At 37.8% G+C, this 15178-nt stretch overlaps 1 protein-coding gene across 4 annotated transcripts in view; it reads left to right on the top strand.

Annotated features, from left to right (window-relative positions):
* LOC149238661 (uncharacterized) overlaps positions 1-15178 on the top strand; it is a 505729-nt gene that overhangs the window by 87119 nt on the left and 403432 nt on the right. The window contains exon 3 of one of the 4 annotated variants that reach the window (XM_089367019.1): positions 7433-7478. The exons of the other annotated variants lie outside the window; for them this stretch is intronic. Coding sequence (XP_089223145.1) covers positions 7433-7478 — 46 coding nt within the window. The remainder of the gene's footprint in view (positions 1-7432; positions 7479-15178) is intronic. 4 annotated transcript variants of the gene reach the window in all.

Below are 15178 nucleotides of genomic sequence, written 5' to 3'. Positions count from 1 at the left end.
TTCAGGCATGAGGTCAGTTGGCAGGCCTTTAGGAGTTCAGGTTTCTGATGATGATGAGGATTCTTTCACTTCGGTGGGAGAAGTATGCTCAGGGAAGAGGAAGCCCAAGTGGCTTCAAGATACCTTGCGCGAGGCCACATCAGTTGCTGGGCCAAAGAGACAGGTTAGAGAGAGTAAACCACCTAAGCGGTTCTGTAGTTACATGGCATTGGTAACAAGCATTGTTGACTCCGAGCCTTCTAGTTATGAGGAGGCAGCCAGCCAACAGGTCTAGAGAGAGGCCATGATGGAGGAGTATTCTTCTATTATGAAGAACGATGTTTGGGAGGTAGTGCCGAGGCCTGAAGGTAAATCAGTTGTTACTTCTAGATGGCTCTACAAGATAAAGCATGCTGCAGATGGCAACATTGAGAAGTTCAAAGCTCGATTTGTGGCGAGAGGGTTCTCACAGGTAGAGGGAGTTGACTATGAGGAGACCTTCGCTCCTGTAGCTCGGTATACATCTATTCGCTCCATTATATCGGTTGCAGCAGAGATGGGTTGGAAGATCCACCAGATGGATGTGAAGACCTTATTTCTCAATGGCTTCATTCAGGAGGAGGTTTATATTGAGCAACCACTGGGCTTTGAGGTGCATGGGAAGGAGTCCCATGTATGCAGATTGAAAAAGGCACTCTATGGCCTGAAGCAAGCTCTTAGAGCTTGGTACTCTAGGATTGATACATACTTGCAGCAGTTGGGTTTCACAAAGAGTGAGGCTGATCCGAACCTATATTTCATTGTGGTGGGTGAGGAGCCTCTCATTCTGGTGTTGCATGTTGATGACTTGATCATAACTGGTGTAGAGAGACTCATTGAGGGCTGCAAGAGAGATCTTGATTCAGAGTTTGAGATGAAGGATATTGGCTTGATGCATTATTTTCTAGGATTGGAGGTGTGGCAGGAGGAGGGGCATTTCTTCCTGGGACAAGGGAAGTACATTGTGAATATTCTTAGCAGATTTCACATTGAGGACTGCAAACCCATGTCTACACCTATTATCACTAACTGGAAGAAGCTTCACGCTTCTGATTCCGAGTTGGTGGATCCTACTCTATATAGACAACTGATTGGTTGTTTGATGTATTTGGTCAACACTCGACCAAATATATGTTTTGTAGTTAACACTATGAGTCAGTTCATGTGTGAGCCCAGGAGAGTGCACTGGGTCGCTGGAAAACACATTCTTCGTTACTTGCAGGGGACTGTGGATTTTGGTCTGGATTATAGATAGGGTGATGGAGTGAGACTGGCAAGGTACACAGATTCAGATTGGGCAAGTTGTGCTTCAGATAGGAAGAGTACTTCTGGGTGTTGTTTTGGGTTGGGTTCGGCAGTTGTGTCGTGGATCAGCCGGAAACAACAGTCAGTTGCATTGAGCTCAGCTAAGGCAGAGTATATGGCTGCTAGTTTGGCTAGTTGTGAGGCCATATGGCTTCGCAAGATGTTGTTTGGTCTATTTGGTCAAGCATTGAGAACTTTAGTAATTTACTGTGATAATCAGAGTTGCATAAAACTCATGGAGAATCCAGTTTTTCATGATAGGTCAAAGCATATTGAGATCAAGTATCACTTCATTAGAGACTATGTCCAAAAGGGAGCTGTCAAGCTTGAGTACATTTCCACAAATGAGCAGGTAGCAGACATTTTCACCAAAGCCTTACCATGGGGCAAGCATGTCTACTTCAGAGACAAGATGGGAGTGGTGAGGAACACTTTCCTCGGTAAGAGGGAGTGTTAAAATTTGGATACCAGAGGACAAGTGGTTCCCTAAGGCTTTGATCTTTGGCCTAGGGAAAAGTGTCCAAATTTATTTGTACTTTTCTCCTAAAGTGACTTTATAAGTGGTAAAGTCAATTTAATTTAAAAGTGACTTTATAAGTGGTAAAGTTACATTCTAATTTAAAATTGACTTTATAAGTGGTAAAGTTACATTCTAATTTAAAGGTGACTTTATTAAAGTCAATGAAGAATTAGAAAGTGAAAAAGTGACTATGGAAATAAAAGGCTAAGTGGGTCTTTATTTAAGTGGGTGAGTTAAAAAATAGAAAGTGAGAATTAAATGCACATTTATTCTCATCCCTAGATCTAAATGAATCTCAACCATTAGATCTTAGGGTAACCCAAGAGGTCATTTAGAGAGTAAAATGAGAAGAGAAGAGGAAAAGATCATTCATTCTTTCATGAGCATTTGAGAGAAAGAGGAGAGAGCAAGGAGAAAATTTCTGAGCAGTGAGGAAGTGAAGGAGAACAACAAGAAGACATTTTAGCAAATCTGGGTAGCGACATTTATTGGCACACATCCCAAGGCAAAACTGTACAACAGGAGAAAGGCACAGATATCAGAAATAAAGAAGAGCTCTCAAACTGGTTTTCCCCAAGAGTTGTAGGGGTTTTTCCAGGGTCACATTGACAAAAAATCACTATGTTATTTTCTGTGTGTGGCTGTCATAATTTTGCTGGGTTTTATTTCTGCAATTTCAACAGTTGTGAAATCTCTAAATTTGTGTTTTCAAAAAAATATTGTCATTTCCAGATTTTAGAATTTTTATCATGCTTGGATTTAAAACTAAATGCATAGAGTGATAAGGAAAAATGATAACTGAAGTGGGGGTTGAAATTTCTTCAACATTTTGAATTTTTGACCAAAAAAACCATCAACTCAATGCAACAATAATGGCAAAAGATACACATTCAAACCCAAGCAAAAATCATGGAAAAAAACTAGGGCACAAGAAGAAATTAAATAAATAAAACTAACAATCAAGATTTTGCATTTTTGACCAAAAAGAACCCTCTCCACTAAATGCAACAAAAATGACAAGAAAAACACACTCAAATCCAGACAAAAGTCATGGAAAACAAATCGGTGATAGGATCCCAAGGAAAAACAAGAAAAAAACAAAAAGAAGGGCCAAATTTGATGCTCATTCCTAAAAACCATGCTCTGCTGAAGAAACTTGGTCCAAACCTGATTTTTTTTGCTTGGGATTCTAAATTCCTTCTCTTTTCTCCTCTCTTGCGCTTGTATATGAGTTCTCCTCCTCCTTAGCTCTCGCTCTTGCCCTCTGTTTGCAAAATGAAAAAAAAAACCGAAATTCCCTTTAAAAACTCGTTGTTGCCGCGACCCACAATTTTAACTGTTCGACGTCTCCACTAAATGCAACAAAAATGACAAGAAAAACACACTCAAATCCAGACAAAAATCATGGAAAACAAATCGGTGATAGGATCCCAAGGAAAAACAAGAAAAAAACAAAAAGAAGGGCCAAATTTGATGCTCATTCCTAAAAACCATGCTCTGCTGAAGAAACTTGGTCCAAACCTGATTTTTTTTGCTTGGGATGCTAAATTCCTTCTCTTTTCTCCTCTCTTGCGCTTGTATATGAGTTCTCCTCCTCCTTAGCTCTCGCTCTTGCCCTCTGTTTGCAAAATGAAAAAAAAAACCGAAATTCCCTTTAAAAACTCGTTGTTGCCGCGACCCACAATTTTAACTGTTCGACACATGATTTTTACCAAAAAATCACGAATTCTTTCAATTTGAATTTTTTTTTTCAGATTTTATTGGCTGATAAAGTCACCTCGTTGAAAAAAGCACTATTTTTTCAAAAACTTGCAATAACATCACGATGTTCACAACACTGGTTCAAACCTCATTGGACTTCATATGAAGAAAGTAGAATAGCATATTCCATTCAAAATTGAACGCACTTAACAATTTTTAGGATTTCAGGATTGATGGGATTATGGCATTTTATTGGGTTCTATCACGTATTTAGGGTATGTGATTCGCATTTAATCAAGAGCACCAAGTCCTCTATGTACCCCATTGTTGGTGGTGTTGATTGTTGAACTCCTTTGTCATGGCCTTAGCAAATATGTACCCTTCACTCAAACCAAAATTATTGATCAGGCATGTTAAGCTTTTTTAACCATATTTTAACGCTTTAATTGTTGAAAATGTAACTAGTGTCGACCTTCATAATGCAACTCAAATGTACTATTGAAATATTTATTATATTCCTTTATTGCATTCATTATTATTATTTTATTTTGTAGTCAAAGCATGTTCTTCATGCTTGTAGGGTTACTTGATTCAAAAGAAAATCTGTCATGAGTCAAAGAAATGTAATTGAGTCAAAGTCCCATTTCGACTTCATGGAAGAAAAAGAAAAATGATTTTATTTGAGTCAAAGAGTCAATTTGTCCTCCACAAGACCAAGTCGGCCCTCTTGGTCAAGTTGGGCTAAAGAGGCACCTATTTGACCTCCTGGACATGTATAAATAGAAGGCAGTTCGACCTCATTTGATCACTCACTCAATCACTCGATTTATGTGCAAGAAGAGGAAGGAAAACCAATAAAGTCAAAGGAGAGAGGAGGCCAAAGGAGAGAGAAAAAGATTTGATTTTTGCCCTAAATTTGTTCACATGTGCGAGCTCTTCTGCAATTTTTCTGAGGCTGTCACAAGGCCGAAATTTCAGGGATTGGCCAAAATTCAGAGATTTGACTAGTGTTGACTTTTGATGACTATGACTTGTTGGAGATGGCTTGGAGGAGGGTTGACTTGGGTCTTTGTGGCAGCCTTGGTCTTGGTCTTGGGTTTTGGATATCTCACTTTGATCTTATTCTCTAAGAAGAGGATTTTTTTTGGTTTTCCCCCTTGTGGGGTTTTGCTCTGGCTTGGAGCCTACATCTTTGTGTTCTTTGTCTCTTGTGATATTCATGTTTTATATTTTGGTGATTGCTTGATGAAGAAAACATAATAAAAAGAAATAAAAAGGCAACAAACATTCACAAGTAATTATCAAGTAAGAGAAATCAACCCTAATCTGTAAGCATCTTGAATTTTGAACATTGATTAGGCAGTTTCATTAAAATTGGTTGATGTTAACTGATGTCCCTAGAGGATCGAGGTGAAGGCAAAGGCTAGACAAGAGGAAAATAATGAAGGATGATACTAATGATGAGGATCTTGATATAGGTGATGGTGGAACTTTGCTTGTCAAGGAGTGGTCGAATATGCATGGTAGTGCTACCCTGTGACCACAACATTTGACGTCATGATTGCTTTCGCAGTTGGTGAACACTTCTTTTGTAGAGAGGTGTTTAGCAACTAGCTCAGTTTATTGTTTTAGACCTTTTCCTCTTCATATTTCAGTGTATAGATGGCCTAATAATTGTAGATATAACTATTTGGTCATGCTATCTTTGACGATTACTAGATAACCTATTCCATTCTTTAGTTAATGGTCTTCTTTCTATCATATGGCTTAAAACTTTTTATGTTTGTTTGCAATTAATAGATTCTAGGGAGTTGATGCTCAGATAATTAATCATTAATGTACTACGAATGCCATTTCTATCTTCATTGATGTACAAATATGCATGTTTTCATATATTATGCAACTAATTTGGTATTCTAGAAGTTTTTTGGTGAATACATACAGACACACAAGATTCTAAGATGAATTGTTCTCTAGGAGTTTTGGTAAATAATGCTCCTGATGCTCCCACTCCAAAAAAACGTTCCCACTTTGCAATCTTGCCCTGTAATAGAAGACAAATATGTCAAAATTTTGTGAGAAGATGATGTACTTCATCATACAAAAGTTGTAAGGTGAAATTACTAAGAGCAATTTCATCGCGCATCCATTTTATAACGAACATTGAATCATCAAAAAATTGATGTCGAGATACATCGGAAGCTAATGCTAGCCAATTTGAGAACCATTAGTTCACAATTGTTATTGGTTTCTTGGTCAAAATGCAATGTGATGTATGGGAGGAGATGTAACATCCCTTGAATTGGATTTTTTTTTAAGCAATGTATAGGAGGAGATGTGACATCCCTTGAATTGCATGATCTAGCCAATAGAGTTTTGGTTGGGCTAGATATACCCAAGGATATAGCGGAACATGTAAAAATCAAGCAACAATTAAAGGTGACTCAATCATCAAAAGAGCTATGTAGATGCTCAAAGAATACTAAAAGGAAATCTTAGGTGGGAAACATGTGTTCTCTAAGGTGAATACCAAGAAGACCACTTTGAAGCTTGGAATTTTCTCTCAATTATCATCGAGATATTATGGACTAGTTGAGATTTGGAGACTTCTGGGTCGATTACTTATAGTGTTGCAGTTCCACCTAGTGTTAGAGTGCATCTTGTATATCATGTTTTTTTGTTGAAGAAGTACTGGCCTAATCCTAATCATGTTATTGATTGGTCTTTGGTTTAAGCTGAACTAGAGGAAGAGTTCTAGATAGGACCTTTACACTTCTTTAACAAGAAGATTGTAGTGCTTTGGAGCTTGTGCATTACATAGGTAAAGGTCTCATGGATGCATAACAACCCTAAGGACATGAGAAGTGGGATGGACTATTTTCATTAGTAGTATCGATATTTGTTTGAAGAATGACATTGTACCCAAGGCCAAGGTTGCTACTATGTCTAAGAGTGCAAGGTTATAATACCTTGGTTTTTCCCTAGCTAAATAAAATGGCGATGTGGTGGAATAAACGAGTGCTCATTAGTAGATGCCTCATTGGTTGTGAACATTTCATTAAGCAATGCTTATGATATATGATGTAATGAATGTTAGAAACTCCATGCTTTTATTAATAAAATGTAGGCATGACTTTCTTAGGAGGGAATGAGATGGGGGGATGGGTGTGACATGTGACCAGGGAAATGTAATCAAGGTAGAATCCTTGTGTTTCTATCAATAAAATAAAGAACAATATTTTCCTGATAGAAAAAGTAATTGGGGGGAGGGGGGCGTGTTGATAAGTGGCAGGGGTTGAGTGAAGAGTTAAGTCATATAGGACAATCTAGTGTGTACCATCAATCATTTTTTTTAGGTAGTCTTTGTGAGTATAAAGAGGGCCCCTTTTTTGAGGTGTCATTGCAAGTGTTAGGCTTTGTACCTCCATTTTGGTCATCACGTTGTCCATATTGAAATTGTTGTCCTTTAATAACAAAAGAATTCTGATTTTTGCACTCATTATTATTGCTTTATGTGCTCTCATACTTGTAAATCATGTTTGGAGAAGCATTTTCTCGTTGCCATATCTATAAATTTGCAACCATGGGAAATGGAAAATGTTAATCACATACACACATGCATGCAAAAACACACACACACACAATTAGTTAAACAACAAAATGTTTCACAAAACGATGAGGCTTGTAAAATAATTGACCACTGTTTTTTGTCTCCTCTTTTATTACACTTTTAACTCTTAAGCATGCTTTGCTATATAGTATATACAAATGAAGACACGTAAAGAAATTATAGAATTCTATGTTTTCTTGATATTTTTCCTAATATCCTAGGAATCAATTTGTACTAATAGGCTCCTTCTGAGTCGAGTTTATAAATTTTCATTGCAGTTGATGATGACTCCTATGAGAAGTCGTCAAGAGTCTCTAGATGAAGGTACATAACATTTACCATCTTCTCCTTTCATTGGATCTATTCCCTTTTTCTTTCCCTTTTTGGTTTTGACTCTGCATACATACTCAAAATTATTTTCCAAAAGTTATGAATCACAATGTCAAATTGTAGGTGCAATGCATAAGTTAAATATTCACTAAGTGAAAGAAGAGGGAAATTCAACAAATGGGGAGTGATAACATTTGGTTGGTTTTTTTCATTAAATAATATTTGTACAATGGAAGAAGATAATCAATACACTTTGTTCAAATTGGGTTTGTTCTATCATGATTTATGACACATACTAAGCAATGATGTTATATTATGTCCTTCTTAATTCACATTCCTTGAGTTTTGGAAGATTTGTTTTAAGTATGCCATACATGGAACATGATATTATAACATTGGTGCACCACAAATCCTCTAATTTATATTGCTTATTTATTGGAATTATGAAGGCGATATCATAATGTTCATTGATATGTAGTTTGAAAAATGAAGATGGATAGAAATTAAGAGTAGGGTCTCAATAAGAGAACTAGAATGTTGCACAACTATTCCCTATTTAGTAACTTTCACTATGACAATGTGGAATGGTGGCGTAGCAATGGTCATCTCCTTCTACCCATTAGTCATTAATTACATTTATCATGGAATACTTCCTCAACATTTCACAATTTTTATCAGGGAATTTGTGTGCAATATTTCACACAAAACCTTAAATTCTATTCATTTATGTGGCAATTATAAGTTATAACCCATTCATGATGAAGACTACATTGTTTAGATTGTGTTACCATTGTATCATTTATTCTTTTTTTGAGGGAAACCCAAGTGATGCTTCCCCACATTCATAGATGGCATCCCTAGCATTAACCCTCATAATATATGAGAGTAAGCATGTGATTTTCATCACATTGACAAAGAGTTTCAAGATGAACATTGCTCTTCCAGTGGCATGACGTTCCAAATTCACACTTGTGAGCATTTCAAAGCGCTCGTTTAGAGCGCATATCTTAGATATCTTGTTGCGTGATGATATTTCTTACATATTGGATATGCCTAGACTTGATGGCTTCATGATGATCACCAGCATGGCACAGTTGGTTTTTAATAGAGGGATGATCATGGACAGATGATGAGAGCACTCCATTGTTGTTGTTTTCTTCGTTGTACTGTGGTCATAATTTCCCTTTAGATAAGTGTTGCCATATTTTAAGTCAAGTTATATTACTAGAGAGCTAGGGAGGTGTAGCGTGTCCATATCCCCTATCCATATTTTACACTATTCAACTTCCCCATCACTTCCATGCGCATTCATCATCTTCCCACTCATGGTTGACTTATCATATGTTATATATTAGGGTCTAAAGAAAAATAATCCATTGTTCCATTGAGTTTCCGGGACGGGGAAACACGGGAGTAGGGATATGCACAAGGCAGACGTATATAAGAAACCCCAAAATTTAGGGAAATTTCAGGGGAACGGGGGGACGTTAGAGTCATAAAAATTATAAAAATAAAAAATAAAGTCCCAACAATATGTCAATAACTAAGTTAGTAAATAGTAAATCTTAATAATTATGAAATGTACATCTAAATTACTAAATTACTAAATTGAATCCATCATTTGACATTGTGCAATGTTCCATCTAAATTCATCATTTGGCAATGGGCACTAATATTATGCAAGGTACATCTAAATTAAATTATCATTTGACAATTGAAATTACACAATGCACATCGAAAAGTAAATTCATTATATGACAATGACATTATGTTGAAATCTAAAATAGCCATAGAATACTAAACTAAAAGTAAACATAGAAAGCAATGAAATACTAGCAAATTTCTCAGAAAGTACTAAATAATAAATCGTAGCTCCAATCCGGCAACTCCAAGTCACAAAATGAAGATGGCAATTCCAAATGTCTCAGGCCCTTGGTCGATGGTAAATTTGAATCACAACAAATTGCAAATGGAAAATGTCAAGTGATGACAACAAGATAATCTTGAGGGGGAAGGTAAAATGTTGAGTGGCAGCAAAAGGAAAATGTCAGGCAGAAAGGTAAATCGTAGGGTTAATGAAAAATGAACGAGAGGTGTGAATGATTATGTTTTAGAGTTTTAATTTATCCTTTGGTTTTTATTTTCGTTTTTTTAATTATGTTAAAATTTGTAATTTTTAAAATTTCTTTATGTTTTTAATTGTTATTAGCAAAAAAAATTGGGGGGATGTGGGGGACGTTTTCTTCACCAAAAAAAAGTCCCCCCGGAGTTTCCCCAAAAAGGGGACGTGGGGAAACGTTTCCCCAAGAGTTTCCCCATCCCGGGAGCATGGGGGAGCGTGTCCCCGTGGAACACTGAAATAATCTCGTGTATGAAAGACTATCTAAAGTCAAAAGAGTTAAAGTCTTGAGGTTGATGTAGTAAAACTTCAAATAAAAAGCTTGAATGATGCCACCTTGTAATAAAGTCAATATCCCAAGTCCCATGCTTAAATATTGCTAAGCCTAAATAAATGGACCAAACAAATAAAGAAAAAGGCAAAAAGTGGGATAGTAAGAAAAAGGGGCTCAAGGAATGGTAACTCAATGCACAATACTCCATCCCTAAAAGCATTCATGTGGATGATTATTGTAAACTCTAGTTCTTGAAAGTTAGAGGGAGACCCCCATGTGGCTATGAGGGTGGACTCGTAAAGTTTCCTTTCCCTTAACATCACATTCATCATATGAAATATTTCTTGGTCTTAGGAGTCGTGACATGTAATAGAGTCTAATGTTGTCCCCACCATGGTTAAACATAGGAAATGATAAAGTTAAATGAGTCATTAAGAAATTAAAGGATGCCACTTAATATTTCATCACTTAATGACACATATGTTGAGTCATGACTCATAAATATAGGTAGGCACTTTTGCATTGGGATCAATATACCTACATTAGGAGTTGCATCTCAGCTTCGAGAGTTGTGTACTATTGGACCATTGACAATTTTTGCAATTGGAGCCACACATGCCTTTTGTTCCACTCACTTAGCATCATTTATGAAGTTGTTTGAGCATTTTGAGCGATCCACTCACCTTTGGGATGTCTAGCTCACACCTATTAGATTTTTGAGCACTTGGGAGTAATTTGAGGGGATGACCCTCCTATTTTTCTTGGATCCACATGTGTGGAGGTTGTTGGAGCATATTAAGGCCATATTGTTGTCTTCTGATGAGGACCTCATAGAGGAGGGAGTTTGTCGTACTTTGATGATGCTTACCTCACCATTTGAGGAGGGTCTCCAATTTGTTGATGCATCTATTGTATTATATTGTACACGTGGCATTAGTCCACCATATTATATTGTTGTTGACTTGGTCCTCTATAGTTTGTTAGAGGATATTAATATTTTGAGCATAGATCTAGGGTCGTCAAAGATTGATCCAGATTGGATTATTATATTGGTTTCCATCCATCTCTATGCTTTCAGAGTGGAAAAACTGGAGGAATCAACTCACAAGACCATTTTCATTGGTGGGACCTAGTTTGGCAAATTGAGGTATAAAATCTTACGGAAGCATTTTGAGGCATCAAACGACATTTTTTTGTGGGTAAAACTTTGTTTCTCAAGTGCTGCACTTTGTTTTCATATTCTACACATAGACACCTTTTCAACGACACAAGAATCACATCAATCAGAGTCCATATGCAAAAGTTATGCCACTCAGAAGTTGATTTTCTTGTTTTCACCTCCATAATTTGAGAGGATGCCACGCCATCCCCCATCATTCATGAAAAATGGGCTATCCACGTGATTATGATGAAGAAGACTCTAGAAGAGTCTATATTGTAGCTCTTGTTAAGAGTTGAGGTAGTCAACGTAACCACTAGTTGGCTATCATACTATGTTATAATCAGGCCACTAGGAGGAAAAAGGGTTCCATTATTTTTGAGTGCATTTGTTTCATAGATGAGCAAAATAGTCGTGGGGGACAAGAGATAGAGGAAACAAAGAAGATTTGTGCAATGTAGTAGCCCACGGGCCACAAGCCATACTTCTTTGTACTTGCAACCATTTTCTATTCAAAGAAAGAGAGTAGAGCAACCACACCTTCCAACAGGGTTTTTCTCCTGAAAGGGTTTCCCAGGCCATATCTTATGTCAAATGTGTCTGCGAGTTTTTATTTCATTGTTCTCTATTTTCTCCATAATTTTAATTTGTATGCATACACAATTAACAATAATCTATAGATCTAGAAATCTAAAGAGAAATAAAATTGTAGAAGTGTAGATTTTGGATTTTTAAATATAATTTTATTAGATTTGTTGTGATGAACTATCCAGTGGAATATCCATGGCAGTGTACGGATCATATTGGTATCAGAGCATGTTTCTTTGGGTATGTTGTGGAGATTTGTAGGGGATCTCGATTAGCCGAGCCAAAACTCGTAAAACCCTAATCATGGTTGACGAATTTGTGAATAACACTATTGATCCTGTAAAGGAGAGGTTTTCACCGCTGGAAGCACAAGTCACAAATATAAGCCATAATTTGAATCTCCTCATGTCAGCCCTAAATAATAAGCTTGGGATACTCTTGGAAGATGTGGGGTTCCAACGCAGAGCATAGATCAGAGGGTAGATTAAAAGATACAGAAGAAACAGAGAACCAGTGAAAGAAAGGACTCGTAAAAGATCAACCTAGTTCGATTGTCGTGAATCATTCACAGTCCCTATTCAAAATGGAAGCAAAGTTTGATATCAAGTCGTACAAAGGCGATATTGATGCTTTGAAGTTTGAAGCTAAATCACTGGTTGCAGAAACTAGAAGTGTATTTCGGTGTTCATGATATAGAGGAGGAACAAAAGATTTCATTTGCGCGACTGAAATTAGAGGGCCATGCCATAACTTGGTGGGAAAGCCACATAGAGACCTTGAGGTTGGAGGGAGATCCTCCAGTGACTAAGTGGGAGGACTTTAAAACCATCATAAAATCACAATTTTACCCTATTGGGTATGTAGAGGACTAATGGATCTGGTGGCACTACTTCAAGAAGAAGCAGAGGTAGAGTGTACAAAAGTACACCCCAAACTTCAGAAAGATTGCCATAATGCTGACTATCTCCCCAAAGAAACCAAATGTACTCCTCAAGTATTTGGGGGGTCTACACAACCATCTGTGGAAGCAAGTGATGTTGTTCAAGCCTAGATCGGTGGATGAGGCTTGTGTACAGGCACAGTGCCTGGAGAACATAGGCCTGAAGAAAGGACAATCAAGTGGACAAAGCAGAAGGAGCACCGAGATGCTTCTAAGGAGGGGAAGAAAAAGTTGAAAGCGAGAAAATATAATAAGACGACATCTACAACACACTAGTGCAAAGATCCCAGTAACCATTGCAACCATTGGAACATTGACAACCATACAAAGGAGAAATGCCGGAAGTTGCATCCAGAGCTTAACCCGTAGAACAAAAATAAATACAAGAAGAAGAAGAATCTCATAGCCACTTATTCAAGCAACCAAGTTGAAAGTAGCTCAAATGTGGAAGAGAAGATTGTTTGTACGTCAATGCACAAGGAGGTGAATCTGAGTAGCCTTCAACAACAGGAAGAGAAACAAATGACCAAACTCTTCCACACTAGGAATACAAATCAAGAAGAAAAAGGTTGATGCTTTGTTTGACTAAGGATTGCCGACAAATCTCATTGCAGTAGAGCTGGTCAAGAAATTTGGATTGGAAGTTCATGATCATCCAAGCCCATATCCGTTGGGATGGGTAAATAAGGATGCAAAGTTAAAGGTAACGAAATAATGCAAAGTTAGATTTGCTATTAGTGCTGATTTTATTAGTGAAGTGGAACTAGATGTGGTTTCCCTTGATGTATGCGAAGTGGTGTTTGGAAGTCCCTACATGTACATGTGAGATTACGTATTCATGTGGAGAGCCAACTAGTACCGACTCCGCAAGGATGGAAAATTGTTCACCATCAACACACGCAAAGGAAAGTCAATTTTTTTGCTCGCAAGTGCCAACTAATCAAGAAATTGATCAGTTCCAGCAAGAAGTATGTTTTACTACTTTTAAGAGAAGGTCAATCTGTAGAAGAGTTAGTAAAAGGAAAGGAATCCTTGGACGGGTGTACTAAGAAACAAAAACAACAATTGGAAGAGTTGCTACATTCATATAGGGATGTGTTTCAGGAGCCTAAAGGGTTACCACCTAAGAGGGAAGTGGAGCACAAGATCCAACTATTGTCAGACTCCCCATTTCCAAACATTGGGATGTATAGGCAGTCTATTATAGAAGCAAGTGAGGTGAAGAAACATTTGCAATAGTTATTGGAACAGGGTGTCCTTCCACTGAGTACGTCACCATGTGGGTCACCCATCATCATTGTACCGGGGAAGGATGAGACTTGGCAGATGTGTATAGATTACAGGGTGTTCAACAAAATCACGCTTAAGAACAGTTACCCCCTGCCCATGATAGATGATTTGTTGGATCAGTTGTAGCAAGTGAAATGCTTCACCAACCTGGACTTCAAGTATGGATATCACCAGGTTCGAGGCAGAGAAGAGGATACCTAGAAGACCACCTTCAAAAGCTGGCAAGGTTTGTATGAGTAGTTAATCATGCCATTTTCCCTATGTAATGCACCGATTGCGTTTATGAGATTAATGAATGATGCATTGCGCCCCTTTATAGATTCATTTGTTATTGTCTGTTTGGATGATATATTGGTATACAATGCTACCTGGGAGGAACACATCTCACATTTGATGCAAGTGTTGGAGATGTTAAAGAAGTAACAATTGCTAGAAAATCTCAAGAAGTGTGAGCTTGTACAACAGTTGTTGGTGTATCTGGGGTATGTGATAGGTGGAGGAGAGATAAAGATAGATCTTGCCATGATGGAGTCCATTATGAAATGGCCGGTGCCTACTAATGTTTCTGAAGTTAGGAGTTTCGTTGGGGCACCACAATACTTGAGAAAATTCATAGCCTCGTTTTTAGCGATAACAACACCACTCCATGCCATAATAGCAAGTGGTAAGTGTTTCCAATGGGGAAAGGGTCAGCAAAGGGCCTTTGAGGAGCTAAAGAAGAAGATCAGTCAAGCACCAATTCTGGCATTACCAAACTTTCAACAATCCTTCGAATTGGAGATAGATGCAAGTGGGTATGCTATGGGAGCGGTCTTGATGCAAGGAGGAAGGCCTATATGCTACCATTCTAAAGTATTTCATGGGGTAGTTCTTAACTATCCTAGCTATGACAAGGAGCTCTATGCTTTGGTGCAAGATGTGAAGAAGTGGAAGCACTATCTGATGGGAAAGGAGACAATGATCCACACCGATCACTAGCCACTATAGTAGCTACAGGCCCAGAGTAAGCTACAATAGATCGGGCATTACAAGTGGATGGGTTTTTTACAACAATTTCATTTAGTGATCAAATAAAGAAGGGCAACACAAACAAGTTTGCTGACATTCTTTCAGAGCCACCCACATCAAAGATCACAACTTTGGGGACTTTGATGCACATGTAGACATTCACCCATGATGTATACAAAGAGGCATATTTAGAGGATGAGGACTTCAAGGAGTTGTTTTAGTACTTGTAGCGTCAGATTCATGTGCATGATGGCAACATCACCATTGACTACCATCTCCAGGATGGGTTACTCTACAAGATGGATAAGCTATGTGT

The sequence above is a fragment of the Pinus tabuliformis genome, chromosome 8, assembly GCF_031772625.1.
Source record: "Pinus tabuliformis cultivar Carrire ecotype Pingquan chromosome 8, CPIR1, whole genome shotgun sequence".
Lineage (NCBI taxonomy): Eukaryota > Viridiplantae > Streptophyta > Pinopsida > Pinales > Pinaceae > Pinus > Pinus tabuliformis.
The sequence above is the reverse complement of the archived record's forward strand: the minus strand, read 5'-3'. Positions and strand labels throughout refer to the sequence as shown.